Raw genomic sequence first — 14,772 nt, 5'->3', positions numbered from 1 at the left:
ATGTATATGCTTACAACATCCAAGTGTTTGGGACTAGGAAGACGCCTGAATCTGATTTACACGCGTCTTCCACAATTTCTTCAGGCTGAGTCATCTTTCAATATGTAAACTCTAATACTTAATACATGTAATATTCTTCTTTAATTTTTTATATAGCCAGTCTACTTGTGACTAGACCTTGTTCACCCGTGGGACATAGGCTTTGGCATGTGTCGACCTACGTCCTCAGATCCAAACATTCTTCTTTATAGTACAAGTCGTATAACACTTATAATATAGTTTGCGAATTTTTAAAGTTTTGGTTGTATAATAGTATAGTTTGTTAATTTATACTTAACCATAGAGATTGATATATTGAATTGTATATATCCGCATTATATATACGTTGGACAATAATATTCTACCTAAGTTCAGAACAATCCTAACCAAAGCAGCTTCCAAGCATCTAGAGAAAACAGAATCTACAATACTTGTCCTTAGTAAGCAAAAATGTGTGCATTAGTACCTCCATTGTTTCCAAACTTTGGGTGGCCATCAACGGGAGAGTACGACAGCTACTACCTCGCCGGAGATATCCTCAACAACGGCGGGTTTCTTGATTTTCCGGTACCGGAGGAGACTTATGGAGCTGTTACAGCGGTGACTCAACATCAGAATAGCTTTGGTGTTTCTGTTTCGTCGGAGGGAAATGAAATAGACAACAATCCGGTGGTCGTCAAGAAGCTTAATCACAATGCTAGTGAGCGTGACCGTCGCAGGAAAATTAACTCTTTGTTCTCATCTCTCCGTTCATGTCTTCCTGCCTCTGGCCAATCGGTAAGAAGCTACTCCGACTCATTGATTAGACCCGTTATAGTTTATGCATCTATACAATTTAGAAGAAGAATACTGCGTTAAACCTTTTTTCTTTCCTTTCTTGCAGAAGAAGCTAAGCATTCCTGCGACGGTTTCTCGAAGCTTGAAGTACATACCAGAGCTGCAAGAGCAAGTGAAGAAGCTAATAAAAAAGAAGGAAGAGCTCTTGGTGCAAATTTCAGGTCAAAGAAACACTGAATGTTACGTTAAGCAGCCACCAAAGGCCGTCGCGAATTATATCTCGACCGTTTCTGCGACTAGGCTTGGTGACAACGAAGTGATGGTCCAAATCTCATCGTCCAAGATTCATAACTTTTCGATATCTAATGTTTTAAGTGGGTTAGAAGAAGATAGGTTTGTTCTTGTGGACATGTCATCTTCAAGGTCTCAAGGAGAAAGGCTTTTCTACACTTTGCATTTACAAGTGGAGAAGATTGAAAATTACAAGCTGAATTGCGAAGAGTTAAGTCAGAGGATGTTGTACTTGTATGAGGAATGTGGAAACTCATATATATGAGAATTTGGTCTTGTTTCTTTATAGTTATGTTATGTCGTCCTTTTTCTCTTCGAAATCTAACATTCTTGACAAAGCGTTGTAGTCGAGTTGTTTCGTTTTTTTGGTCGAAGTCAATGATCGATTAGTTATGCTATTAAGTATAAACTGATTATTATGAAGTTCATGTTACAGCTATAAACTTTAATTTTCGCCTAGACTTTGAATGTTACTAATAAAAAATTTGTTTATGTATATCTTGTTATTTATATCCAGTTAAGACTAGAGTTAGTGATGTTTTGGTGTATCAATAGAATATAAAAACGAGAAAAGACAAAAGAGGGTATTTTATTAACAACTACTATATATCACTACTTGTGGGCAACATTATAGTAAAGAGTCTATGGGCTCCAATTTAGAAGATAAGTTATGTAATTAAGCCAAGTTGCACTTATGAATTAATAGATTGTGGTGACATTAAAGAGTTAATTAAGATTTATTAGGATAAATGATAAATGAGAAGCCATGTGGTTATCCATTGATCCTTTTTTTGTCAAAGGGTTATCCATTGATCTTGGAGTTATTATATACTAGAGGCAGTTTTTTTAATCAGAGTGGCATCACAGAAAAAAGTTTGGAGTATTGGTTTTGAAAGAGTTAAATCTTTGGATTTTTAGTTTATGTTTGTTTAAAAAAAGAAGAAGAAATGTATTGGTTTACTTGGCTTGGTTATAAAATATATGAGATCGAATAAGGATATGAATTTACATGATGATAACTGTAGCTTTCGGAGATTATCATATTAGCTTAGAAAATGTGAGTCACGAAACGAATGTTGGAAACTTCATTGATTCACAATCACATATACAATTTTGGAATATTTTTGATCCATTCGTGAAAGAATAACTAAATCAGAAAATATATTACTTTAGACACAAATGGGATCAAGTTGACATTAGAATATAAAATGACCATCGTCATTGTGGAATTAAAATAACCAGGTTACATTTATTTTAGATAAAGATATTAAATTTTGAAATGCTTATGTATATGCTTACAACATGAAAATGCTAGTTTATGCTTACAACATAAAAAATGTATGGGACGAGGAAGTAAAGACGCCCAAAGCATCTTCCACCTGATTACCACGAGCTCTCAACATTCTCACTCGCATGAGTCATCTTTCAATGTGTAAACAATAATCTTACTATCGTGTCATATACATGTTTGATTCTTACACAATATGCTGAGCTTGTGACTAAACCTAGTTCATGCGTGGAACATAGGCTTCGACACGTGCCAACCTATGCCCTATAGAGACCTAAATATTTCTCTTTATAGTATGTAAGTCGTATAACACAATCATATAATCTCAACGAATAAAAACACTTATTATATAGTTTGTTGAACAATATTTAACAACAGAGATTTGTTTCTTTAGTCTTTCATCCGCATATATAATCAGGAGACTATAATATTCCTACCAAAACAACTTCAAGAAAAAAACAGAATCAATAACCTTGTCCTTGATTAAGCAAAAAATGTGTGCATTAGTCCCTTCATTTTTCACAAACTTCGGTTGGCCGTCAACGAATCAATACGAAAGCTATTACGGTGCCGGAGATAACCTAAATAACGGCACATTTCTTGAATTGACGGTACCACAGACTTATGAAGTGACTCATCATCAGAATAGCTTGGGAGTATCTGTTTCGTCAGAAGGAAATGAGATAGACAACAATCCGGTTGTGGTCAAGAAGCTTAATCACAATGCTAGTGAACGTGACCGACGCAAGAAGATCAACACTTTGTTCTCATCTCTCCGTTCATGTCTTCCAGCTTCTGATCAATCGGTAAGATCGCTAGTAGCTACTCTGATATGTCATCTACATCTGTTTCTAATAAGCTCGTCTATACAGCTATACAATTCTAAAGAAGAACACCGAGTTAACCCTTATTTCTTTTTCTTTACTTTCTTGCAGAAGAAGCTAAGTATTCCTGAAACGGTTTCAAAGAGCTTAAAGTACATACCAGAGCTGCAACAGCAAGTGAAGAGGCTAATACAAAAGAAGGAAGAAATTTTGGTACGAGTATCGGGTCAAAGAGACTTTGAGCTTTACGATAAGCAGCAACCAAAGGCGGTCGCGAGTTATCTCTCAACGGTTTCTGCCACTAGGCTTGGTGACAACGAAGTGATGGTCCAAGTCTCATCGTCCAAGATTCATAACTTTTCGATATCAAATGTGTTGGGTGGGATAGAAGAAGATGGGTTTGTTCTTGTGGATGTTTCATCATCAAGATCTCAAGGAGAGAGGCTCTTCTACACTTTGCATCTTCAAGTGGAGAATATGGATGATTACAAGATTAATTGCGAAGAATTAAGTGAAAGGATGTTGTACTTGTACGAGAAATGTGAAAACTCGTTTAACTAGGTGACTAATTCATATAATGGTGTGTTTATCCACTAGTTCTCATTTCTTTTTAGCTGTGTCCTTTTCTCATATGAATCTAACACTGATCTGGACCAAATCATTTGTGTACTGAGTCAATATTGATTGAACAAAACAATATAAACAGAGAAAAAAAAAACATTCACTGCTACAGATGTCAACTGTTGTTACATAGTTTATTAGAAAATCAGAACATTTAAAAACTTAAAAGAAAAAGGTAGTAGTGTATATATATACCTAAGCCCTTTTTTCTTGAGCCACAAGAAAAGCTGTGAAAGCCAGAAACAGAAGAGACTTGTTTCAATTATCCTCAGTGAAGACCTTGAAGATGAAATCACGGAAACGTCTCGAGTACAGCCTCGGATCGACGGCTGAGATTGAAGTAGGATCGTACTGGATGCTCTTGTAAGCGTGTTCTAGTTTCTTGCTGATATCATAGTCTTGAAGAATGTCTATGATTCCAAAGATCATGACAACCTCATAGTACTCTCCTGTCGGTTCGCCAACTAGCTGGAACTCACAGTCGCTTCTCCTCATTGTCCTCTCTGCTCGAGCCGGCATGTTGCCTCCAAGTCTGATACTAGCCCACCTGCAACAGCCAACAGATTTATTCTTAAAACCGAAATCGAGAAAGTTGCTTTCTAGGATTGAGTTTAATTTGTTTTGTGTTTACCTTGTAGGATCAGAGAGAAGCTGATCCACGTCTGCTCTAGAGAGACGAGGGGCTGATTCGTCTTCAAATTCACCTGCAGTTGCGAGAAAGAAACATATACATTTGCTTCACGGGTTTCAAAGGAGAGATATGATATTTGGTTTTGTTAGGAAAGCGAACCAATAGGTGTGCGAGCTCCAGAAGGAATCAGCTCTCCAGCGACTGATGCCTCTCTGAAATGAATCCCAACCAGAAGACTGTAATCCATTATTCTCTCCTGTTCTAGAAACTCGCAGTCTTTGTCGACTTGCCTGAACAAAAACACAATCAGCATAATAAATAACAATGAAAAATGTCAATGGAAAGAGAATGATTGATGAATCTCCAACCTGATGAATTCTTGGTACCAAGCTTTCTGTAGTCTAAAAATGAAATTCAGATCAAGATCTTTCAAAATTGTATTTGAATTGATTTCCGATTCAGGTTTATCGGTTGTACGGCCAAGAGAAGATCCTTTCAAATCAAAGCGTCTGTGGATGGAGTACTCAGAACAAAATAGGTTTCCCATAATGACAAACCGCACCTGCAATTTGCAATAAAGGAGATGATATATTCAATCAAAATCCAAGTCTCAGTTTTTTTGTCTGTTTAGCATTGTTCTTAATTCTTACCTTCTTTTGGATTGGTCCAGTTAACTTCACACAGTGGAGACCGTAGAATCTAATGACCAAAGTGTTCTCAAATGCTCGAACATGGTTGTAATATGCTGCAAGCATCCTCAGAAGCACCTGCATTATATAATTCCAGAATAAAGTTAATAGCAGCTACATATTTTTCATCTTGTCATTTTAAAATAAAACAAACTCACTTTAGTTTCAGACTTCTTCATTGTCTTTATCATGTAACGATCATCATTTGTCAAGTAGAAAAAGCTTCCACTCTTACCAGGGGATGATAGCTCCCGAAGGGCATCATTCCCGCAGATCGATAACATGTAATCAGCTGGGTCTACCTTGAATAGCTTCCTCAAGCTCCTAAAGATAGATAAAATTAGCATAACAGTGTGTGAGAATACGTACAGATGGGAAATAAGTAAAGCCTAATGTTATTTGATCTCACCTAAAAACTAATGGGCAATAGTCTTTCCATTTGAATTCACTAGATTGATGAGGAGGTGTGTATTTGGTTCCTTCTGGTGGAAATCTTGTCCATACCTTCTCCTTTGGATCAAAAGCCGAATGCTTAAGATCAAGAGACACAACCGGAGCTTGTTTTCCAACAGCATGTCTGCGTAAGCAAATACATTTCACATGAGCGCTTATACATCAACAAAACTTCAAATTGTATAAATGAGGCAGCAAACTGGGATATTTACCTGATTCCAAGCTGTAGATTAAGCATAAGCTCGTAATTCCGGTGGCCTTTAGATATCGTCTCGCCTTGCTTCCTCCCTGCCCTTGGCAATCTCATAGGTGCAGGGCTCGGTCTCAGGCTCTGAATGAACCCTTCAGCCTCTAGTCTCATCATTTCAGCATCCAAGTCCCTCCTCGTGGTGGAATCAATATCAGCAGCACCTTCTCCGCTTTCGGTTCCCCACATATTCATCTTCTCAAACGCTCTATCTACACCCACACTTACCCTCCCGTCAACAGACATCCTCCTCGGTTTCTCGACACGTTTGGAAGAGTTCCAAACAGATAGCTTTTTCTGTGAAGGCAACACAGGAACTCTCTCTCCGCTGCAGATCTTGTACTCACTCAGATTAGTAAACACGTCTTTAGGATCCCATTCAGGACTCCCGTCGTCTCCTGATGGATAATAAGTACCGTTCATCTCTTCCGGATCATTAGACCAATGACCAACGTAGAAACTCCCATCAGCCCATTTGAAAGTACCGTTTCCTCTAGGAAAACCGTCATCCCAAAATCCGTCGTATCTATTCCCATCCGTCCAAATAAAAGTACCTTTGCCACAGATCGTAGCGTTCTTCCATTCCCCCATGTAATAGCTCCCATCTCTCCACTGATACTTTCCTTGGGCTTCTTGCAAACCCCTCCTCCATTCACCATCATACACATCTCCATTCGCGAAACGCTTGATTCCATGTCCATGTTTCAGGTTCATCACCCACTGACCTTTATAAGTATCTCCACTAGGACCTGTGTAAAGGCCAACACCATCCATGTATCCACTTTTGAATTCGCCTTCATATGTGGCACCAGAAGGCCACCCGAACTTCCCTCTTCCCATAGTCTTCCCGTTGTACCAGTCACCAATGTACATGCAACCATCTGTCCAAAGATACTTCCCATGCCCGTGAGGAAAACTATCATACCATTGCCCTGTATAATAGTCTCCATTAGGAAGTATTCTCTCTGCATGGTACAATTCCCCTATGCTGCTTCTGTTAGTGCTGGTCTCATCATCATTCTCCTCAGTCGTAGTAGTAGCATCATCATCTGTCTGTGGAGCTACAGATACCGTCCCAAAAATGCTGTTTGCACGCTTCTTCGCTTGTTGGGTCTTTCTTACGGTCACCTCCCAAGCCTTTAGAACACAGCTTTGTTCCTTGCTCATCTTCTTAAACTAATAAAACTTTTCTCTAAGATACCTATATGTATATCCTAGAACATAAACTCAGAAAACATATTTGTTCTTGTCTAAACAACAATCCTATCAATGTACACATACACAAGAGAAAACCATGAACTCTGTGCAAAAGAAAAAACAAAGTGTAAACCTAAAACCATTAAATCAAACGCAGCATGAAGAAATCTGCAATGGTCTTTACTCTGTGACTTCCTGTCTCTATGCCATTGAATCACAAGAAAAAAGAATGTTTTTTGGTCTTTTAGAATGCAACATTTTCGGAGTGAAAGCTGATATGAACAATCATGGAAACCTAACAAAGAATCAGAGAGAGAGAAAAACCAATGGCCAAAAGAGTTAAGGGATCAAAAAAATTCTCTCCGACATTTCATCTTTTCTTGTCAATTCATCTTAACTAATTATGTCGTTCAAAGAAGAAACCGTTCATCTCCTCAAACCAATGAAAGCCTTCAAATTTAGAGAAACAAGCATGACCCATTTTTCTCTATTCTTAGCATCTCCGAGCTTTCCTCTCATAAACAAACATATTTTCTTCAGAACAAAAAAAATCGGAAAAAGTAATAATTAATCAATTTAGCCAAGACTGATAACGTCTCCAATCTGAGATCACTAAGAGCTATAATCAAAAACAGAGGTAACTGAAACTCTAACTCACTGAGGCATTCTGTCGAACACTTTAAACGCATTGCTTCTCCACTAACAAGTCACATTTTTCCGTATATTCACAACTTATTTTCAAAAGGAAAGATCCATTCCCAATGCTGAAGCTTCAAACACCATAAACGATAGAAGAGAGACAAAAGTTACAACCCAAAGCCAAGCGTGTAAAGATCAAAAGGTCATATTTTTCCTGAGGGGAAACTTCCGTCGCAGGTTAAAATTGGAGGGCTTTTTTGTAAACAATTCTTAAGAAGGCTAATTGTAGTAATTTATTTGTAATTATTAGTTAACTGTGTAAAGTAAATACTTTATCCAGTAATAACGTATCACTTTAGTTGATGTCTATTGGTTAATAGCCGAAGCTCGTTCCAAAATCGAAGAGAATCTATAATCTCATCACGACACACCAAAGCCAAAACCTTTATTGTCGGAAGCTGACTCAGACTCAAACAATGTCTCTAGCGTCAATTATATGCTAAATTCACCAGCCGCTTAGAGCCAATCATATAATCTCGATTCTCTTCAACGGTCCTCAATTATCCTAAATTCAGATCATAAAAACGCTAACTTTTAATTTCTTTCTTTCTGAGAAATTGGTTCTCATCGTTGGAATCGAAAAATGGGACGAATCGGTTTAGTAGTGACTGATCTGGTATTGTCGTTCATGTGGATATGGGCAGGAGTTCTGGTCAACATTTTAGTCCATGGAGTTCTTGGATTTAGCCGGACCGATCCTTCCGGTGAGATCGTTCGTTATCTCTTCTCTATCATCTCCATGTTCATCTTCGCCTACCTTCAACAAGCCACCAAAGGCGGGCTTTATAATCCTTTGACCGCTTTGGCTGCTGGAGTCTCCGGTGGCTTCAGCAGTTTCATCTTCTCCGTCTTCGTTCGAATCCCCGTCGAGGTTTGTTTCGTTGACTTTTTTTGGTTTAATTGAAATTGACTCTTCGTTAGAGAGAGGTCTCAGGGTTTGTGTAATGTTGTAAAATGTCAAATTAGAGAAAAAAAAGGAGAATTTAGCTGATGGGTTCTTCTTTGAAAACCAGATCATTTTGGTTATATGCTCTATTGTTTTATAAAGACTTCATCTTGAAGATCTTTTGCTCTAATGTGTAATCAAAGATGATACTATTGTGAAACTCTGGTTTTGTGTTATTTCAGGTAATAGGATCAATTCTTGCGGTTAAGCATATCATTCACGTATTCCCTGAGATTGGGAAAGGACCTAAACTAAATGTAGCAATTCACCACGGTGCTTTAACAGAAGGGATACTAACATTCTTCATTGTACTGCTCTCAATGGGACTAACAAGAAAAATCCCGGGAAGTTTCTTCATGAAGACTTGGATCGGTAGTCTTGCTAAGTTAACTCTTCATATTCTTGGCTCTGATCTTACCGGTGGATGCATGAACCCTGCAGCTGTATGTACCAAAAAAAAGTCTTGTGATTGTGATTTCAGCAAATAGCGATCTTTGTTTTGAATGTTTGCTTTTGTGTGAATCTTTGCAGGTTATGGGATGGGCTTATGCACGCGGTGAACATATAACGAAAGAGCATTTACTTGTGTATTGGCTTGGACCTGTGAAGGCTACGTTGCTTGCAGTTTGGTTCTTCAAAGTTGTGTTTAAGCCTCTCACCGAAGAACAAGAGAAACCTAAGGCCAAATCTGAGTGAGGAATGAGGAATGAGCTCAGCTTTCATATTTAATCCTCTCTGGATAAATCTCCTTTACACAAGACACAGAGGGTAGGATTGTTTCCAGGGATATTTTCGTAGATTTTGTAATGTGTTTTTTTTTTATGTTGCAAACTCAACTGTATCAACCAGTTCAATAAAATCTGAAATTTAAGTAAGTCCAATGCGCAATATGATCAAATATATGCAGTAAAAGTTTATTGCAAAAAAAAAAAGACGATGTTTCTCAGTTTCGATCATTCAATTACAAGAAATCAAGAACCAGCCGTAAACTCAAGACTTGACATTGCAGCTACTAATAGACAAGATTAGGCTCAAACTCGGCGAAATCAACAGAGCCAGACTCAACAGGAGGCATGAGATAAGCAGCCAAGATCTCAGAGGCTAAAGAAGTAACCAAAGGAATCCTCTTGAGGGTCTTGATGAAGGAAGCATCATCTGTTTCTCCTATAGCCAGCAGCTTCTCATAGCTCACAACCATTCTATCCAGTTTCCTCTTGAACTCAGGGTTCTCAACATCCAGCACCGCAGGGAATATTCTTGCCGTGGTTCGGTTTGTCTGAAACAAATCTCAACATTTTCAGAAAAAGGAACATAACACAGGTTAATATTAATCTTCTTGTTTCAAGTTCCTTTACCTCGATGATGACATGCATATCGAACTCCTTTGTGTTTAACCCGATACCCTCGTAGAAATTAGTTCTTTGGCAGTCATTGAGGTACATTGTCACATAAACCTGTAAAGCCAATCCTCTTACTGGTTAGGCCAATGTGCAAGACACATTGAGAACTAAAGAGAGTTTAGTTTAATTACCGAGAGGCAGAAGAAGCGAGACCAGAGCTTGGCTTGCCAGTCATTGAGGAACTGAGGCTGAGCTTTCATCAAAGCAGAGAAGAAATCACCATGACGGTTCTCGTCTTGACACCAGTTCTCAAAGTACTTGAAGATTGGGTAACATTGGAACTCAGGGTTTTCCTTGAGGTGTCTGTAGATTGTGATGTATCTCCAGTACCCGATTTTCTCGGATAAGTAAGTCGCGTAGAAGATGAATTTTGGCTTGAAGAAAGTGTATTTCCTTGCCTTTGTCAGGAAACCCAAATCAAGAGCCAAGTTGAAATCAGACAATCCCTTGTTCAAGAACCTGCCAAAAAAAGTTTATCATCAAAATTGAAACACTTAGATTAAAAAGAGAGGTCCTTAGTGTTAAGAGATCTTACCCGGCATGTCTTGCTTCATCTCTAGACATAAGAGAGAAGATCTCAGCCACAACAGGGTTTGTTTTCTGCAATGCCATCAGATCAAAGATTCAAAATCAAGCCAATAAAATGATCCAAAGAAACAACAACAAGTCTCACATGTGCTCTAACTTCCACCTAATGAGCATAGCTTCAAGCATAACGTAGACAAGGAACATCAAACCAACAACCACACTTGAAAACTCATAACAATTGAGACTTGACTATTACTTAAAGCCATATATATTCTTAAATTCTCACCTTGAGTCTTCGACCAAGCTCCTTGTAGAGAAGGAAACCAGAGAACTCAGCAGTACAAGACCGCTCAAGGAACTCAACGAAGATCTGTCGGAGAGGTCCTTGCAATTTGTCTGCAGCTTCTTTAAACTCCTTGTTCCTCACGAAATGTGTCTGGTTGTAATCGGTCTTGAACTCTTGAAGCAGAGCCTCGAACTCTGCTTCGTTAAGGTTCTTGTTGATCTCCGTGTTGAAAAGCTGTTCCATTTCCTCGAAGTCCGTCGTGTAGAACCTCGGAGTAAGAAGCGACTCTTGAATCTCTTTCTTCGTTCCCTTCTTGGACTTCGAGGTGGCGGTGGTTGGAGGAGGCGGTGAGGAAGAGGCTGACATTCTGATCACGGTGGAGAAACGTCGGCCGGAGAGGAATTTGCTCGGGTTTGAGAGCTTTGGGGAAGAGAACTTGGAGATGGGTTTCACTAACGCCATTTCAGCCGCCATTGACTGTGAGTTGCAGAAGCAAAGAGTGAGATAGAGAGCAAAAGCAGCTAGAGGAAGAAGATGAGGCTGTGTGGTGATTTATATTTGTGAAAAATCTCATCTTGTGAAAATCTGAATTCTGATGTGGGAGCCAGACACGTGGCGATAATTAATTGGTTTTTCTTGATTTGCATTGTCTTCTTGATAATATCACTGTTTTATTTTTGCGATTTCGTTATTTAACAGAACATTTTTGAAAGAAAAATATGTGATTGATAAATCATTAGAAACAAATAAAATATGAAAATCAACCAATAAAATAAGGAAAAATAATTCCGACAACAGTATATACGTTACAAATTCGTGGTCCAAATCTTTTTTTATAACAAAAAAGGAAAAATAAAAAAGAGAGAAAATATGTGATGCTGGTGATATCCAGACCATTCTGGTATATATAAATACAACTAAAAAGGAGAATTTTAAAAATAAAAAAATCTAGTGCTCAAACTCACAATTTTCTAAGATGATTGTTATTTTTCGGATTTTTTTTCCCACAATTATATGAAACAGAATTAAAAGAATGATAAAGCACAAACTCCATTTCTCCAGCTTCAAGTCCTTCCTTCTCTAGCAAGTAAAAAAAAACAAAGAGGTAAAGCTTTAGGGCTGAGAACGGTTTCTTGAAAAGCAAGCAACTTGCTTTAGCAACTAGAGAAACACAGAGGTAAAGCTTGATTACCTCTATTTACGAAGCATTGGTGAAGTGGATACAGGAGAGCTTGCTCCATCTTCAGATCCTGCGTTTATATTCATACCTTTATCTGTACTCCAATTTCGTTCATACCCTTCAACTTTCTCTTCATCTTCATCTGAGACCCGAACGCGTTTCCCTGTATTTTCACCATCACTTGAAGATCCTCCTGATTCTTCTCCATTTCTCTCATCTTTGTTACTACCAATCTCATTGGTAAAAAAAGGGTCAAAAGGAGGGATGATTCCCTCATTATGTTGATGTTGATGGTGATGGTGGTGGTGATGATCCTTAGCCTTCAAGTCATCTTCCTCACAATCATCCTCAAGATCTTCATAGTTTAGATTCCGGAGAATCTCAGGTAGAGAGTAGCTCTTTCCACTCTCATCAACAATCCTTCCTCCTCCCATTTCGATATCAATCTTCTCTTTCGAGCTAACTAGACTTTCACCTAGATTTGAAGTAGGAGTTTCAACCATCATCATCATATAATCTTCTTCCTTGACAAATGATCTAAACTTGTTCATTGATGGAGGAATCTTAGACAGAAATATTTCCCATATGTTCCCCAAAATTCCTTTGTTGTATGGATTCTCCTTCTTATCATAACGGTATCGGAAATTCTCATAAGTCGTCTGCACAAAACAGATTTTCACCATTAAAACAAAACAGAGCGAACAGAAAAAGAAAGACCTGAAATGTACGAAAGCATATATCTTTCTAATCACCTGGTTAGTACAGATGAGATAGGAATGAAATATTGTGAGTCCTCCAACAAACCAAACAGTAATGAAGCAGTAAACTATGAGAATATCCGATAGAACATCTTTGGATATAGCTTTCCAGATGCTAATCTTTTCATCCATATGTCTTTGAAATATGTTCAACCAAGAAAAGGCAAACACATATATGCACAGAGTGGTTGATGTTGATATGAACATGAAGAAGAACCGGTAATTTCGCTGCAAAAGAATCCAAACAAGTTCAAAACATAGAACCGGGAATATATGGCAAGAGTCATGGAGTAAACTTACCACTCCAATGCACTGGCCAACCCAAGGGCAGTGATGATCAAATCTCTGGACACAGTTGTTGCATATGGAACAATGAGAAGCTCTAGGTGGACGGTAAAGCAAACAAGTGTCACAGAATTTCACTTTTACGGTATGTCCATTAACAGTTACATCTTTGACCCGTGGTATTCTTATATTAGGGGTTCTACCGCTAACCCATTCCATCGATGGAGTAGTTGAATCCGGTGCATCATCGGTTTCCGGAGGCCTAAAACTTCTTGGCACAATCCCGGGATCTCTACTAGATGTCATTAAGAGGAAAAATATATCCTGAAGAAAACTATTGAAACTTTAGTTCACTTTTTACACACAAAAAAATCATTTAAAAAAAGTTCGAAAGCAGAAGACATACCAAAATTGTGAGTATCCAAGACACACAGAGAATTGGAATACATAGATTTGGATTCTTGGTACGAGGATCAGCCATTTTAGTGTACATTTTGACAAAGAACATTACAGCAGGACCAAGGATCAAGATGGTTGATAGATATAGAGATGATGCATCAGGACCAAATATTAGCCTCCCGCCACATAGAAATTTCTTCAAAGAAAAATGGAAAATCAAAGTCAGTTTTAAATCCATAGCTTCCAATGACCATCGCCTGAAAACTTCCATATAAGAACAATCAAGACTCAAGATAGTAACAACTACAACTACTAAGAGAATGAATAAGAGTCAAGAGTCTAAAATGATCTAAAACACAAGAGCTAAACTGAGTCAACGGAAGGTGACAATTAGATACAAAACTGGTTTGCTTCTTTCTTATTTCATTACCAAAATAAAGAGTCAAGAGTCTGAAATGCTATGACTTGGACTCAAAGGAATCCAAGAGCGATTTCATTAATGACCAAAACCTATGTGATAAATCTTCTCCAGGTTATGAAAATGTGAAAGAAACGAAAGCAAAGTGGAAAATGTCAGGACTTACATTGCTTCCTCTCCAAACTTGATAGAGCCTCTTGAGTTTGGTCTCATTCCAAGCCATAGCTGAGGGAAAACAAAAGACAGAGAGAAGAAAAGCTCCAAAAGTGAAGAAATTTGAAAGAACCCACAATCAGAAACCCATCGGAGAATCCACGGACAATGATGATGAGATCAGATCAGAGATCAGAATCAAGAAAAACCCCCAGAAACGGAAAACAAAATCTCTTCTTTCCTTGAAGAAAAAGATTAACAATATGAAAACACTCGAATTTGATTTGTAGTTCGAGAGGGAGAGAGACAGGGGATAATGGAAGCTGTCGTCTCTCTCACTCGAAAATCACAAAGAACTATTTTCGCTGTTTTGCAAAATTGCGATCTCTTTTGCCCCTTTTCTCTTTTCTCTTTCCTTTTTCTTTTGGTAATAAATATATTTTTTATTCCAATCTCATTACCGAATATTCAGACAGGAGTAAATGAGATAATGGGGACAATGTATGTAATTAGGACAAGTGATTACGCTAATAGGAGGATGTCTGTTCGAACTAAGAAGGAATAATTTCTTGTTTAACTTAGATTTTTATTACTTAAAAATATTGTTATTTCATTGGTCGGCCAACTATATCTATAAATATTATTAGATAAATAGAATGATGC

General features: G+C 38.0%; 6 protein-coding genes and 2 long non-coding RNA genes across 12 annotated transcripts; 4 read left to right on the top strand and 4 right to left on the bottom strand.

Annotated features, from left to right (window-relative positions):
- The first annotated feature begins 273 nt into the window (after window positions 1-273).
- bHLH39 (basic helix-loop-helix (bHLH) DNA-binding superfamily protein) lies at window positions 274-1,594 on the top strand. Its single transcript, NM_115557.3, has 2 exons — window positions 274-816; window positions 923-1,594. The coding sequence occupies exons 1-2, from the start codon at window positions 490-492 to the stop codon at window positions 1,370-1,372; spliced, it is 777 nt and encodes a 258-aa protein (NP_191257.1). The 5' UTR covers window positions 274-489; the 3' UTR covers window positions 1,373-1,594.
- Window positions 1,595-2,738: 1,144 nt separating this feature from the next.
- bHLH38 (basic helix-loop-helix (bHLH) DNA-binding superfamily protein) lies at window positions 2,739-3,949 on the top strand. The gene is made up of 2 exons (NM_115556.4): window positions 2,739-3,201; window positions 3,331-3,949. The coding sequence occupies exons 1-2, from the start codon at window positions 2,890-2,892 to the stop codon at window positions 3,778-3,780; spliced, it is 762 nt and encodes a 253-aa protein (NP_191256.1). The 5' UTR covers window positions 2,739-2,889; the 3' UTR covers window positions 3,781-3,949.
- Window positions 3,564-8,027, bottom strand: PIP5K4 (phosphatidyl inositol monophosphate 5 kinase 4). Of its 2 annotated transcripts, NM_001339834.1 has the most exons (9): window positions 7,716-8,027; window positions 5,826-7,591; window positions 5,570-5,737; window positions 5,319-5,484; window positions 5,122-5,238; window positions 4,840-5,033; window positions 4,631-4,761; window positions 4,472-4,544; window positions 3,881-4,387 (listed from the first exon to the last, which is right to left on the bottom strand). In NM_001339834.1, the coding sequence occupies exons 2-9, from the start codon at window positions 7,025-7,027 to the stop codon at window positions 4,099-4,101; spliced, it is 2,340 nt and encodes a 779-aa protein (NP_001319773.1). In that variant the 5' UTR covers window positions 7,028-7,591; window positions 7,716-8,027; the 3' UTR covers window positions 3,881-4,098. The 2 variants fall into 2 exon arrangements, with proteins under 2 accessions (NP_191255.1, NP_001319773.1); NM_115555.2 differs by having other exon boundaries at window positions 3,564-4,387; window positions 5,826-7,956.
- Window positions 8,028-8,058: 31 nt separating this feature from the next.
- Window positions 8,059-9,687, top strand: SIP2;1 (small and basic intrinsic protein 2;1). Of its 2 annotated transcripts, NM_001203184.1 has the most exons (4): window positions 8,128-8,627; window positions 8,885-9,145; window positions 9,234-9,394; window positions 9,501-9,687. In NM_001203184.1, exons 1-4 carry the CDS (start codon window positions 8,340-8,342, stop codon window positions 9,571-9,573), a joined length of 783 nt encoding a protein of 260 aa, NP_001190113.1. In that variant the 5' UTR covers window positions 8,128-8,339; the 3' UTR covers window positions 9,574-9,687. The 2 variants fall into 2 exon arrangements, with proteins under 2 accessions (NP_191254.1, NP_001190113.1); NM_115554.4 differs by having other exon boundaries at window positions 8,059-8,627; window positions 9,234-9,623.
- On the bottom strand, window positions 8,607-8,809 carry AT3G08805. Its single transcript, NR_141485.1, has one exon. It is a non-coding gene; the product is annotated as an other RNA (long non-coding RNA).
- On the bottom strand, window positions 9,541-11,479 carry CRD1 (dicarboxylate diiron protein, putative (Crd1)). Of its 2 annotated transcripts, NM_001203183.1 has the most exons (6): window positions 11,353-11,479; window positions 10,917-11,275; window positions 10,638-10,702; window positions 10,234-10,561; window positions 10,058-10,156; window positions 9,541-9,978 (listed from the first exon to the last, which is right to left on the bottom strand). In NM_001203183.1, the coding sequence occupies exons 2-6, from the start codon at window positions 11,157-11,159 to the stop codon at window positions 9,715-9,717; spliced, it is 999 nt and encodes a 332-aa protein (NP_001190112.1). In that variant the 5' UTR covers window positions 11,160-11,275; window positions 11,353-11,479; the 3' UTR covers window positions 9,541-9,714. The 2 variants fall into 2 exon arrangements, with proteins under 2 accessions (NP_001190112.1, NP_191253.1); NM_115553.4 differs by having other exon boundaries at window positions 10,917-11,479.
- On the top strand, window positions 10,682-10,940 carry AT3G08795. Its single transcript, NR_141484.1, has one exon. It is a non-coding gene; the product is annotated as an other RNA (long non-coding RNA).
- Window positions 11,480-11,668: 189 nt separating the features above from the next.
- Window positions 11,669-14,654, bottom strand: AT3G56930 (DHHC-type zinc finger family protein). 2 transcript variants are annotated; one of them, NM_115552.4, is made up of 6 exons: window positions 14,123-14,654; window positions 13,546-13,734; window positions 13,155-13,463; window positions 12,849-13,082; window positions 12,109-12,755; window positions 11,669-11,996 (listed from the first exon to the last, which is right to left on the bottom strand). In NM_115552.4, exons 1-5 carry the CDS (start codon window positions 14,177-14,179, stop codon window positions 12,111-12,113), a joined length of 1,434 nt encoding a protein of 477 aa, NP_191252.1. In that variant the 5' UTR covers window positions 14,180-14,654; the 3' UTR covers window positions 11,669-11,996; window positions 12,109-12,110. The 2 variants fall into 2 exon arrangements, with proteins under 2 accessions (NP_191252.1, NP_001190111.1); NM_001203182.1 differs by having other exon boundaries at window positions 11,735-11,996; window positions 12,849-12,974; window positions 14,123-14,563.
- Window positions 14,655-14,772: the final 118 nt, after the last annotated feature.

This window comes from Arabidopsis thaliana, chromosome 3, assembly GCF_000001735.4.
Source record: "Arabidopsis thaliana chromosome 3, partial sequence".
In the NCBI taxonomy this organism is placed as follows: Eukaryota; Viridiplantae; Streptophyta; class Magnoliopsida; order Brassicales; family Brassicaceae; genus Arabidopsis; species Arabidopsis thaliana.
Note: the sequence above shows the minus strand (reverse complement) of the source record. Positions and strands in the feature narration are given on the sequence as shown.